This window comes from Geotrypetes seraphini, chromosome 12, assembly GCF_902459505.1.
Source record: "Geotrypetes seraphini chromosome 12, aGeoSer1.1, whole genome shotgun sequence".
In the NCBI taxonomy this organism is placed as follows: domain Eukaryota; kingdom Metazoa; phylum Chordata; class Amphibia; order Gymnophiona; family Dermophiidae; genus Geotrypetes; species Geotrypetes seraphini.
The window spans coordinates 88,186,298-88,200,114 of record NC_047095.1 but is presented as its reverse complement, the minus strand read 5'-3'; the positions used below and the strand labels follow the sequence as shown (position 1 = coordinate 88,200,114).

Below are 13,817 nucleotides of genomic sequence, written 5' to 3'. Positions count from 1 at the left end.
ATACCTCCGTTCCTAACAGCAGCGGCGGCAGCACTTAACCAGCTGCTTTGCTGCCTTCCCCACCGGGGCCTTCTCTCTGCTGCCGCATCACTGATGACACCATCAGTAACACAGCAACACAGGGACGACGAGCGAGGTGATTAAATTTGTGGACGATACGAAGTTATTCAGAGTAGTGAAGATGCAGGGGGATTGCGAAGATCTGCAACGTGACATAATCAGGCTCGAGGAATGGGCATCGACATGGCAGATGAGGTTCAACGTGGATAAGTGTAAAGTGATGCATGTCGGTAACAAAAATCTCATGCACGAATACAGGATGTCTGGGGCGGTACTTGGAGAGACCTCCCAGGAAAAGGACTTGGGAGTTCTGATCGACAAGTCGATGAAGCTATCCACGCAATGTGCGGCAGCAGCAAAAAGGGCAAACAGAATGCTAGGAATGATAAAGAAGGGGATCACGAACAGATCAGAGAAGGTTATCATGCCGCTGTACCGTGCCATGGTGCGCCCTCATCTGGAGTACTGCATCCAGCACTGGTTGCCGTACATGAAGAAGGACACGGTACTACTCAAAAGGGTCCAGAGAAGAGCAACTAAGATGGTTAAGGGGTTGGAGGAGCTGCCGTAGAGCGAAAGATTAGAGAAACTGGGCCCTTCTCCCTCGAACAGAGGAGATTGAGAGGGAACATGATCGAAACATTCAAGGTACTGAAAGGGATAGACTTAGTAGATAAGAACAGGTTGGTCACCCTCTCCAAGGTAGGGAGAACGAGAGGACACTCTCTAAAGTTGAAAGGGGATAGATTCCATACAAACATAAGGAAGTTCTTCTTCACCCAGAGATTGGTAGAAAGCTGGAACGCTCTTCCGGAGGCTGTTATAGGGGGAAACACCCTTAAGGGGTTCAAGACAAAGTTAGACAAGTTCCTGCTGAACAAGAACGTGCGCTGTTAGGACTAGTCTCGATTAGAGTGCTGGTCTTTGACCAGAGGGCCACAGCGTAAGCGGACTGCTGGGCATGATGGACCAGGAGCGGCAATTCTTATGTTCTTATGCCATGAACTTTTAGGAAAGGCTGCAGCTCAAAATGTGGTACTATAACCAGACAAATTGATGACATAGCAGAGAATATTGAGGCACAATTGTTAAAGAGGATTAATGAGTCACCGTGGTACGCAATCCAGGTTGATGAGTCTACTCATGTTAAGGCAACAATGCCACAAAAGCACTGAAAAGTCTGCTTCCGTTTCCAACATCCTATCTTTCGGAGGCAGCATTTTCTGCAGTGACATCAACCAAAACAAGATTATGGAATAGACTGAACATAAGCAACACACTTCACTTGTCACTATCTTCCAGATGGGATCGTCTGGTTACAGGAAAAACAAGCTTAGGGCTCCCACTGTTCTGCATTATGATAAGTTGCAAAATTTCTATTATGATATTATAATTTAACTAGTGTTAAAGCCCGTTACATTAACGGGTGCTAGAAAGCAGCCCCCTTTCCCTCTCCCCCTCCAGTTCCTGACTGTCTCTCCGTGGCCCCCCTTCTGTCTTCCCGCCTCCCCAAAAGCTGTTTGCCTCCCAGCACACCCCTCCTCCAAAGCAGCCCCCTTTCCCTCTCCCCCTCCAGTTCCTCCCTGACTGTGTCTCCGTGGCCCCCCTTGTCTTCCCCCCCCAAAGCTGTCTGCCTCGCAGCATACCCCTCTCCCAAAGCAGCCCCCTTTCCCTCTCCCCTTCCAGTTCCTCCCTGACTGTGTCTCCGTGGCCCCACTTCTGTCTTCCCCCCCCCCAAGCAAAGCTGTCTGCTTCGCAGCATACCCCTCCCCCAAAGCAGCCCCCTTTCCCAATCCCCCTCCAGTTCCTCCCTCACTGTGTCTCCGTGGCCCCCTTCTGTCTCCCCCAAGCAAAGCTGTGTCTCTCAGCACACCCCTCCCCCAAAGCAGCCCCCTTTCCCTCTCCCCCTCCAGTTCCTCTCTGACTGTCTCTCCGTGGCCCCTCTTTGTCTTCCCGCCCCCCAAGCAAAGCTGTCTGCCTCCCAGCACACCCCCTCCCCCAAAGCAGCCCCCTTTCCCTCTCCCCCTCCAGTTCCTCTCTGACTGTCTCTCCGTGGCCCCTCTTTGTCTTCCCGCCCCCCAAGCAAAGCTGTCTGCCTCGCAGCATACCCCTCTCCCAAAGCAGCCCCCTTTCCCTCCCATCCCGCGGTCCCGACAAACGTCCTTACTCCAGCAGGGGCCGCAGCACTCTAAACACGCTGCTTCGCGGCCTTCTACTAGCCTGATTTGCTCTGCCATGTCGGGCAGAGCAAATCAGGGCAGTAGCAGGCCGCGAAGCAGGGAGTCCCGCGTACAGATTCTCTGCCGGCCAGAGAGAGAGATTCGCGCGCATGCACAATCCTACCTGCGGTGCCCTACAGCTCACAGAAAACGGGTGCACGCAGATGGGAGTGCGCATGCGCGGTTTAGGGTTTTATTATATATTAGATAATAGAAATGTAATGTATATTTTGTATAAAACTGCCCATGAACCCACCCCAAATCCCACCCCCCAATATCGACCCCTGGAAAACTTTGCTTCTATAAAATAATTCCTTGGTGTCAAAAAGGTTGGGGACCACTGTGTTATTGCATGTATGTCCTAATATTATAATTGTATTTTGCAAGTGGGTAAGAAATATTTTAAATAAATAAATAAATATGCATTGAAATGTTTGATATTGTATGTACATCAAATTTTAATAAAACTTGAAATTTTAGTAAATAATATTAATACCACCACTCTCTCCTCTGTTCAAAATACCCTCACTTCCCCCACCTCACACTCTTATAAGGCATGCCAAACCCCAACCCTGGCTGAACTCTAAAATCCGATACCTACACCCCTGGACAAGGTTTGCTGAACTTATCTTGCTCAAAACCTACACTCGCACTCACTTCATATTCCTCCTGACCTCCTTCTAGTCCACTCTCTCACTTGCCAAACAAAACTACTACACCTGTCTAACTACCCTCTAGGCTCCAACCGTTGCCATCTCTTTGCCACATTGAAATTCTTACTCGAGGTCCCCCCCTCACTCCAACCCCTCAGTCATTCTCCCCCCAGACTATGGCTGAGTACTTCTACAAAAACATTTACAAAATTAGTCTTGAGTTCTCAACTAAGTTACCTCCCCCTGCCCACTCCAACAATCCCACTTTGACCCTTGCCGCCTTCTCTTCCTTTCCTGAAATCATTGAAGAGGAGACTGCTCATTTTCTTTCCTCCAAGCTCAATTGTTCCTCTGATCCCATCCACATCCATCTACTTACCACTATCACTCCTACTGTCGTTCCCTCTTATCTGTACAAGCACCAATCAGCTATAAACTTCAGTAGATTTGTCAAAAAGGCTAAAATTATACACAATCATAAAGAAAGCCTTAGGATAATTCACTCTCAGACTCCACCGTAACTGTGCCCAACACCTTCAAACATGCCATCATTACACCGCTCCTCAAAAAACCCTTGCTGGATCCTATCTGCCCCTCCAACTATTGCCCCATCTCCATCCTTCCCTTCTTGTCCAAGCTACATAAACGTGCTTGTTCACCGCCGTTGACTTGACTTTTTCATCTTGAGCTATCTTCGACCTGCTTCAATCAAGCTTTTGCCCTCTTCATTCTATGGAAACTGCCCTTACTAAAGTCTCCAATGACCTGCTCCTGGCCAAATCCATCCTCATCCTCCTTGATCTATATGTGGCTTTTGACATGTTAGATCACATTGTTCTCGCTTGGGTTTCAGGGCTCTGTCATTTCTTGGTTTTCTTCTATCCTTCCCATCACACTTTTAGAATATGCTATCCTGCTATTGATCAGAGTACCACAGAGCTCTGTCCTTGGACCACTTTTTTCCATCAACACTTCTTCCCTTGGTGCTCTAATCTCCTCCCATAGCTTTCAGTATCACCTCTAGGCCAATGACTTGCATATCTCTCTTCACCTGAAATCTCTACAGACATTCAGGCTTAAGTCTCAGCTTGCCTGTCTGACATTGCTACCTGGATGTCTCACTGCCATTTAAAAATAACATGACCAAGACTGAGCTCCTTATCTTTCCTTCTAAAACCAACTGTCCTCTCCCCCCATTCTCTATTTCTGTGGACAATGTCTTCATGCTCTCTGTTCTGTCAGTTATCATTAACTAATCTCTCTCCTCTTCACAAATCCAAACTGCCAAAAATCTGTTGTTTCTTTCTCCATAGCATCGCTATAATCCAACCCTTCCTTTGTGAGCGCACTGCTAAGACCCTCATCCATACTGTCATCACCTCTTGTCTAGACTACTGCAACCAGTTTCTCACTGGCCTTTCGCTAAACCATCTCTCTCTCCTTCAATGTATCTAGAAATCTGTTGCACTCCTCATTTTCCATCAATTTTACTTTGTCTACACTACCTCTCTCCTCAAATCACTTCATTGGTTTCCTATCTGATTCTGCATACAGTTCAAACTCCATTTACTGACCTACAAGTGTATTCACTCTGCAGCTCCTCAGAATCTCTCCTCTCTTCCTATGCTCCTCCCTGGGAACTCTGCTCATCAAGTAAGTCTCTCTTATCTGTACCCTTCTCCACTATGGCCAACTCCAGACTTTGTCCCTCTTACTTTGCTGCACCGTATGCCTGGAACAAACTGCTCGACTCAGTATGTCAAGCTCCGTCTCTGGCAATATTCAAATCCATCGCCAAAACCCACTTCTTTGAAGCTGCTTTCAATTCCTAACTTCAACCTATCTGATTTAGCACCCATTTGTCTTTCATTCCCTATGCACTGTGTATAGATGCAGCTTTTTGTCAAATTTGTCTGTCATAACTAGATTGTAAGCTTTTTAAAACAGGGACTGTCTATTCCATGTTTGGTGTACAGTGCTGTGTATGCCTAGTAGCACTATAGAAATGATAAGTAGTAATAGGCAGCACAATCCCACGCTCCTCTCAGGGTAGGAAGTGAAATAGGAAAGTAACTGGAAACCTCCAAGTATTTCCTAAGTACAGATTTCCTATAAGGTTAGAAAATACTAAGCTTCTGGTAGCCAGAAATAAAATAGTTCAGAAGTCAACTGAATGCACAAAGCACAATCTCCTTTAAGGGAAAAGCACATGAAACTACTCATATTTTCTTGCTTTGACTCCATCCACTGGACAATGGACACAACACCCACTTGGTCTGAATGATAAGAAAATGTTATTTTATAGAAAATTAAAACTATTGAGTGTATGTATAAGCAGGTCACAAAACATCTTTTAAAATACTAAAAACAGACCCATAAACATAATTTTTAATCTAAGCACATTTCTAGTCACTTACCACACACAAACTGAAAAACAATTTTACAAATTAAAAATGCCAAGCCCTTTTCTCCCACTAAACATGCAAAAAAAAAAAAAAGATAACACAAAATATCCTAATCCAACCTTTAAAAAAGTTTTTTTAATTTCAATTAAAAAAAAAAAACAACAAAAAATGCAGTAAAGCATCTTAAAAGTCTCACAATCCAACTAGAATTTCTACTTACTGCCTCTAGCTGTTTCTTCTTCTGTACCAATAGCTCAAGCATCAGGTTCACATTAGCTAAGTCCAAGTTATCCTGGTCCGTCCCTAGCAAATCCTGAAATATCTGCCACCGATGTCCATTCTTAAAGAGAAAATATGAGGAAAGAGACCCAAGTTATCCAGAAACACTCACTTCAGTCAAATCAAAATTTCTTATCTGTAAATTAAACAGATTTATATCAGCTGGCATGTCTATCGCTGCTTATTCTATGTCACCTTCACATAAAGGCACAAAATAGAAATACAAATTGCTCACACAAAGCAGTATTATTTTTTTTTTTTTTTTTAATCAGGCAAAGTCTTTCAGTGGTGGCTCTAATCTAATACAATTTAAATGCATAATCTTACCTTGCACTGCAAAACTTTGGTTCCAAAACTATAAGTATAGAGTAAATTGCAATATGAGAATGTATGTAACATGTTATATGGGCTCAATATAGATAAGCTTTGGTGATATTTCATATTGAATTACTGTTAGCCAACTGCATTAAAAAGGCTGTAAAGCACACCAATTTTCATAAATTCAGCATCAAAGGTTGATATAAGCAAATATGACAATGCTCTGATCATTAGAGCAGCTGTTTAAGCATATAAACAAGTCTTGCATGCCTCATAAGAAGTTTTGATGACACCACGTCCATATCCAAATGTTTCAAATTTGGTTTATATTCTTCTATATTCAGTATTGCTCCAATTATTAAAAAGAAAATAATGTAATTATATTGCAGATTTATCCAGTATTTAAGTTCTTCATTTTGATTTAGATGGGATAAACATTTATGACAACTTATTGCATCATGATACTAACAGACTTACCACAGGTGTAATCTACACAGGGACAATTTCAATGTGGTCACTGTGCTGTTTGTTCCATGTGTTACAAACTTTTCAGTATAATTCAAATCACTTATCAAATATAGAATATTTTGATTATAGCTCTAACAGTATTATTTACATTATTTTCTGTCTGAGAAGCCTGTCCAATATATAACATTTTACAGAGACTAGAGTTCAAATTTTGGAACATTTAACCACATTTGAGCAAACACTACTGAAGCACCTTAGAAAGGGTTTCTCTGAGCCCTACTGAACGAATGGCTCCGTCTCAACCAGGAAGCAGTGCAGAGGCAGAGCGAAGTGATATTGGAGCTGATTAGATTTCAAAGCAGCTTCATAAAGCTATTGGGGACATGTTGCCTTCTGAAAATTTTCCGAGTCAGGACGACCGATGGAGACAAGCAGCTGTAAGTACGTTCTCAGAGAGAACAGTGAGTGATTTGGTCAAAGCTGAGACCGGCTTCCTTTGTTTTATCTGAGGCAGTTACAGAGAGAACATAAGAATTGCCACTGCTGGGTCAGACCAGTGGTCCATCGTGCCCAGCAGTGCGCTCCCACGGCGGCCCTTAGGTCAAAGACCAGTGCCCTGAGTCTAGCCTTACCTGCGTACATTCTGGTTCAGCAGGAACTTGCCTAACCTTGTCTTGAATCCCTGGAGGGTGCTTTCCCCTATAACAGCCTCCAGAAGAGCATTTCTGTTTTCTACCACTCTCTGCCATAGTAACATTAAAAACACTTTGGTGCTCTGAGCAGAACATTAATGCCTCTCTAAAGAAGCTACTTAATGATCATACTAAAGATAATTGACTTTTTTTTTTTAATTCTTTATTCATTTTTTTATATAACAAGTGCATCAAATAAAATCATATGAACTTATAAATACACACTTGATCATCATCAAATACAACATTCCAAACCATACTTATGTTCCACAATATCTTGACTATTATGTAATATACCTAATATCTAAACAATTATTATTAGAATAAAAAAACCCTCCCATCCGTTACAGAAAATACCATCCCAAAAATAGTAAAAATAGAGATATATTCATCTACCATATAAGATTAATAATACCTATCCACACCCCCTCTTATCCAATATCTTACTTTGGGAAAATGTTATCACTCATTACAAAAGTCTGTTAATGGTCCCCAAATCTTCTGAAAGTTACCAAAATATCCTTTCTGTGTTGCTATTGTGTGCTCCATTTTGTAAATATGACATACAGAATTCCACCAAAAGTTGTAATTTAATCTATCATAATTTTTCCAATTGTATGTAATCTGCTGAATGGCTACTCCAGTTAATATAAATACAAGTTTATTATTATTTGACGAATTTGACTCTTTGCTCTCATTGTCATGCCAAATAAAATAGTATCATATGTCAAGGCTACCGGATTCTCTAACATCCTATTTATTTTAGGCCAAATTGATTTCCAAAATAATAATATGAATGGACAATAGAATAAAAGATGTTTTATTGACTTTTAATAAATATTTATCTTTTAACCAATATTCATCTACTTGTGTATCTCTGGTCGATGTGTACAGTTCCAACTTCTTCATTCTCTGCAATTTCTTTGTGAGGCATCTTTCCCAGTTTTTTTGCTGTGCATACTAAAGATATAGCAGTTCTTTAAGAAGCAGTCATTGCTCAGGCTCAGGCTATTGTGCTACAGATTTAGAATTCTTAAAAACTAAGATTCAGACTTTGGAAAGTTGTGAGACTGCCTCAATTAAAGAAAACATCTATACCCAACGTAGACTGGAGTATTTAGAAAATCAAGTCAAAAGGCATAATCTAAGATTTTTGAACTTTCCAAAATCTCCGTTAATTTCTTCTGTTGATATGGTGAAACGATATCTTGGTGAAACTTTGAAGATTCCAAGTGACTCGGTTCCACTGATAACAAGCTCAGTATATAGTGAACTCAAAAAATGCTGAAATTACTTTTAACATCTTTCTTAGAATCTTCTTTGGAAATAGTGACACAGAGAGAAACTATGGTAGCAACTTTTGCTTTGGAACATGACCACGATAATATTTTGAAACTTTCCTTTAGATTTCTTGATGCTGTATGTTTGGCTCAAAAATTAGAGTATTTCCTGACTTAGCTAGAGGTACACAAATGCAGCGCAAGGGCTTTTTGGCCTATCATTCCAGGGTTTTAGCACTGGGTGCTGAATTTGTTTCACGTTTTCCTTGTGTTTGCTTTGTAACTTTTGAGGGTAATTATTTTCAATTTTTTGATCCTAAACAATTGAGATAATTTTCTTAAGGCTAGAGAGGATGTTAATGTAATTGTATAAGAACCTTATCATTGCTGTAAGGGATGGCTTGGAAGGGGGCAATTCTGAATAACTTCTAAATTTTAAATATTTCCTTTGTTAATTAGATAGATCTTAGATCCATTACTTCACTTGCAAATGATTCAATTCTTTTTTCTTTCTTTTTTCTGGTCGGGCTATCCGATGGGCAACTTTTTCTTTTTTATTTATTTAATTAGTTTTCTATCCCATTGTCCCCAAAGAGCTCAGAATGGCTTACAGGTTAAACATACATATTATATAGTTGACAGGATACAATTTGACATAATTACAGAACAAGTTTACTATACAAGGTTGTATCCTAACTTGATACATACAAACAGTTTGATTCTCCAGGTTATAATTTGCATAGTTATCCTTGGCAGTGCATGTTTTTTCAATATAAGTTTTAAACCTAATGTGACACATCTAGTGCCAATATATATTTCTCTGCAATCCATTTGTCATGGGCAGGTAATGGCTGTTACTTATTTTTTGTGTACTGGAGCCTGCTAAAAAAGCACAGTTACTTACCGTAACAGTTGTTATCCCGGGACAGCAGGCAGGTATTCTCACATATGGGTGATAACATCCGACGGAGTCCCGATGCGGACGCCTCACAAGCAGACTTGCTTGAAGAAACTAGAAGTTTTGAATCGCCCACACCGCGCATGCGCAAGTGCCCTCCCGCCCAGCGCACAGGGCGCATCTCCTCAGTTCAGATAGCTAGCAAAGAAGCCAACTAGGGGAGGTGGGTGGGTTGTGAGAATAGCTGCCTGCTGTCCCTGGATAACACCTGTTACGGTAAGTAACTATGCTTTATCCCAGGACAAGCAGGCAGGTATTCTCACATATGGATGACCTCCAAGCTAACCAGAATGGGATGGTGGGAGAGTTGGCAACTTAGGAGAATAAATTTTGTAATATTGTTTGGCCAAACTGTCCATCCCGTCTAGAGAAAGTATCCAGACAATAATGAGAAGTGAATGTATGAACCGAGGACCAAGTAGCAGCCTTGCAAATCTCCTCAATAGGTGTAGATCTGAGGAAAGCTACAGAAGCTGCCATTGCTCTGACTTTATGGGCTGTGACTTTACTGTGAAGAGGTAATCCAGCCTGGGCATAGCAGAAAGAGATACAAGCCGCCATACAATTGGAGATGGTGCGTTTAGAAATTGGATGTCCCAACTTATTTGGATCGAAAGAGACAAAAAATTGAAGAGCAGTTCTGTGTGGTTTGGTGCGTTCCAAGTAGAAGGCCAAAGCACGTATGAAGAACTGATTCTCCAGGGTGAGAATGAGGGTGAAAAACACTGGAAGTATGATGGATTGGTTGAGATGAAATTCTGAGACCGCTTTAGGTAGGAATTTGGGATGAGTACGAAGAACCACCTTATCATGATGGAACACAGTGAATGATGGGTCAGTAACCAAAGCTTGTAGCTCACTGACTCGTCGAGCAGAAGTGAGGGCAATGAAAAACACCACTTTCCAAGTGAGATACTTCCGTTGACCCTTATCAATTGGTTCATATGGTGGCTTCATCAGTTGAGAAAGGACAACATTGAGGTCCCAAACCACAGGAGGCGGTTTGAGAGGAGGTTTAACACTGAAAAGTCCTTTCATGAATCTGGAAACCACCGGATGAGCAGAAAGGGGTTTCCCTTCAATAGGCTGATGAAAAGCTGCAATTGCACTGAGATGGACTCGTATGGATGGAGACTTGAGTCCAGAGTTGGATAGGTGCAAAAGATAATCTAAAACAGATAAGGAGGAATGTTGAGGATCCTTATGATGAGAAAAACACCATGTAGAAAATCTAGTCCATTTTTGGTGATAGCATTGTCTAGTGGTAGGCTTCCTAGAAGCTTCTAAGACATCTCTAACAGATTGAGAAAACTGAAGAGGAGTTATGTTGAAAGGTACCAAGCTGGCAGGTGTAGAGACTGCAGGTTGGGATGAAGCGGAGATCCTTGACTCTGTGTAAGCAGAGAAGGAAAAACTGGTAGAAGGTATGGTTCCCTGCTGCTGAGTTGAAGTAGAAGGGAGTACCATGGCTGTCTCGGCCACCAAGGAGCGATTAGAATCATGGTGGCATGATTGTTCTTCAATTTGACTAGAGTCTTGAGAATGAGAGGGAATGGAGGAAATACGTAGAGGAACAGATTCGTCCATTCCAGAAGAAAAGCATCTGCCTCGAGGCAGTGAGGAGAGAATATCCGGGAGCAGAACTGAGGCAGTTTGAAGTTGTGGGAAGCTGCAAAGAGGTCTACCTGAGATGTTCCCCACTGTGAGAAAATGTGATGAAAAAACGAGGAATGGAGAGTCCATTCGTGATGTTGCAGGATACACCTCAAGTTGTCCGCCAAGCAATTCTGAGCCCCTTGAATTTAGACAGCTTTGAGGAAGGTGTTGTGACGGATAGCCCAGTCCCAAACCTCCAGAGCTTCTTGACAGAGGGAGGCAGATCCCGTTTCCCTGTTTGTTGACATAATACACGGCAACCTGGTTGTCTGTCCGAATGAGGACTACTGTGTCGTGAAGGAGATGTTAAAAAGCATGGAGAGCTTTGAGGATCGCGCTGAGTTCCAACTGATTGATATGACACTGATGATCCATACTGGTCCATAGGCCTTGAGTACGGAGACCATCGAGATGAGCGCCCCAAGCGTAGGTGGAAGAGTCTGTCGTAAGGACCTTCTGATGAGGGGGTGTTTGAAAAAGCAAGCCTCTGGAACGATTGGAAGAGAGCATCCACCAACGGAGAGACTTCTTCAAGGAAGGAAACATAGAAACATAGAAGATGACGGCAGATAAGGGCCATAGCCCATCAGGTCTGCCCACTCTACTGACGCACCCCCAAGTCTACTATCCTAGGGATCCCACTTCTGGTGACAGGTTCCCTTGGCTTAACCCTCTAAGGCACAGGTGTCGAAGTCGGTCCTCGAGGGCCGCAATCCAGTCGGGTTTTCAGAATTTCCCCCATGAATATGCATTGAAAGCAGTGCATGCACATAGATCTCATGCATATTCATTGGGGAAATCTTGAAAACCCGACTGGATCGCGGCCCTCCAGGAGGGACTTTGACACCCCTGCTCTAAGGGATCCCACATGGGCATCCCATTTGCTCTTAAATTCTTGCACGCTGTTTGCCTCGATCACCTGCACCGGGAGCTCGTTCCAAGGATCAACCACTCTCTCGGTGAAGAAATATTTCCTGGTGTCGCCATGAAATTTCCCGCCCCTGAGTTTGAGCGGATGCCCTCTTGTGGCTGAGGGTCCTTTGAGAAAGAGAATCTCTTCTTCCATCTCGATACGGCCAGTAACATACTTAAACGTCTCGATCATGTCTCCTCTCTCCCTACGTTCCTCGAGCGAGTACAGCCGCAAATTTTTCAGCCTTTCCTTGTATGATAGATCCTTGAGCCCCGAGAACATCCTGGTGGCCATCCGTTGCACCGACTCTACTCTCAGCACATCTTTTCGGTAGTGTGGCCTCCAGAATTGCACACAGTATTCCAAATGAGGCCTCACCATGGTTCTGTATAATGGCATTATGACTTCAGGCTTCCAGCTGACGAAACTCCTGCGGATGCAACCTAACAACTGTCTTGCCTTAGATGAAGCCTTTTCCACATGATCAGCAGTTTTCATGTCTGCGCTGATGATCACTCCCAAGTCTCGTTCTGCTGAAGTTCTAGCTAAGGTCTCACCATTCAAGGTGTAAGTTCTGCACGGATTTCTGCTACTGAGGTGCATGATCTTGCATTTCTTAACGTTGAAGCCCAGCTGCCAGGTCGAGGACCAAAGCTCTAACAAATGTAGGTCTTGTGTCATACTATCGGGTGAATTGCCGTCTCTCACTATATTGCATAGTTTGGCGTCATCAGCGAATAACGTTACCTTACCTTGAAGCCCCTGAGTTAGGTCCCTTATGAATATGTTGAAAAGGAGCGGGCCCAAGACTGAGCCCTGCGGTTCTCCACTGGTCACCTCCGATGTTTTAGAGAGGGTACCGTTAACTACCACCCTCTGAAGTCTGCCACTCAGCCAGTCATTGACCCATGAAGTTAGTGTTTCTCCCAGCCCCATTGATTTCATCTTGCTCAACAGCCTGCAATGCGGGACACTATCGAAAGCTGAAGTCTAGGTATACTGCGTCCATGGATTCTCCCAAGTCTAACTGTTTTGTTACCCAGTCAAAGAAGCTGATGAGATTGGATTGGCAGGACCTACCCTTGGTGAATTTGTGTTGACTGGGATCCCGTAGATTCTCCTCATCCAAGATTGCATCTAATTTACGTTTGATTAGTGTTTCCATGAGTTTGCATACTATTGATGTGAGACTCACCGGTCTGTAGTTTGCAGCCTCTGCCCTGCAACCCTTTTTGTGCAGTGGAACGACGTTAGCTGTTTTCCAGTCTATGGGGACTCTCCCCGAACTTAGGGAGAGATTGAAGAGTCCTGATAACGGTTCTGCCAGGACATCACGCAGCTCACTGAGCACCATGGGGTGTAAATTGTCCGGTCCCATGGCTTTGTTCACCTTGAGTCTTGCCAATTCGTAGTAGATGTCGCCAGGTGTGAACTCGAAATTCTGAAACGGGTCTTCCACGCTGGGCCTTGCCTGCAACTGCGGACCGTGCCCTGGTGCCTCGTAGGTGAAGACCGAGCAGAAGTATTCATTCAGTAGTTCTGCTTTATCGGAATCTGATTCTGCGCAGTTCCCATCTGGTTTTTTAAGGCGTACTATCCCATCTGTGTTCTTTTTCCTATCACTAATATACTTGAAGAAGGATTTGTCCCCTTTCTTCATGTTCTTTTCCAGAGTCTCTTCCACTCAAAGTTTGGCCTCCCTGACTGCCGTTTTGACCGCTGTAGATCTCGCCCTATGTTCTAGTTTAGCTTCCCTAGTCTCCGTTCGTTTGTAGGAAATAAATGCTTTTTTCTTCTCCTTGACGAGGTGCAAGATTTCTGCAGAGTACCATTGGGGTGTGTTGTTTCTCCGCCGTTTGTGTACCGATTTAATGTAGAGGCTTGTCGCTTCATGTATGGTAGTTTTCAGGGATGAC

General features: G+C 43.2%; 1 protein-coding gene across 5 annotated transcripts in view; it reads right to left on the bottom strand.

Moving 5' to 3' along the window:
- COP1 (COP1 E3 ubiquitin ligase) overlaps window positions 1–13,817 on the bottom strand; it is a 468,098-nt gene that overhangs the window by 362,899 nt on the left and 91,382 nt on the right. For 4 of the 5 annotated variants that reach the window (XM_033917061.1, XM_033917057.1, XM_033917056.1 and 1 more), the window contains one exon: window positions 5,558–5,677. The exons of the other annotated variant lie outside the window; for it this stretch is intronic. In XM_033917061.1, coding sequence (XP_033772952.1) covers window positions 5,558–5,677 — 120 coding nt within the window. The remainder of the gene's footprint in view (window positions 1–5,557; window positions 5,678–13,817) is intronic. 5 annotated transcript variants of the gene reach the window in all.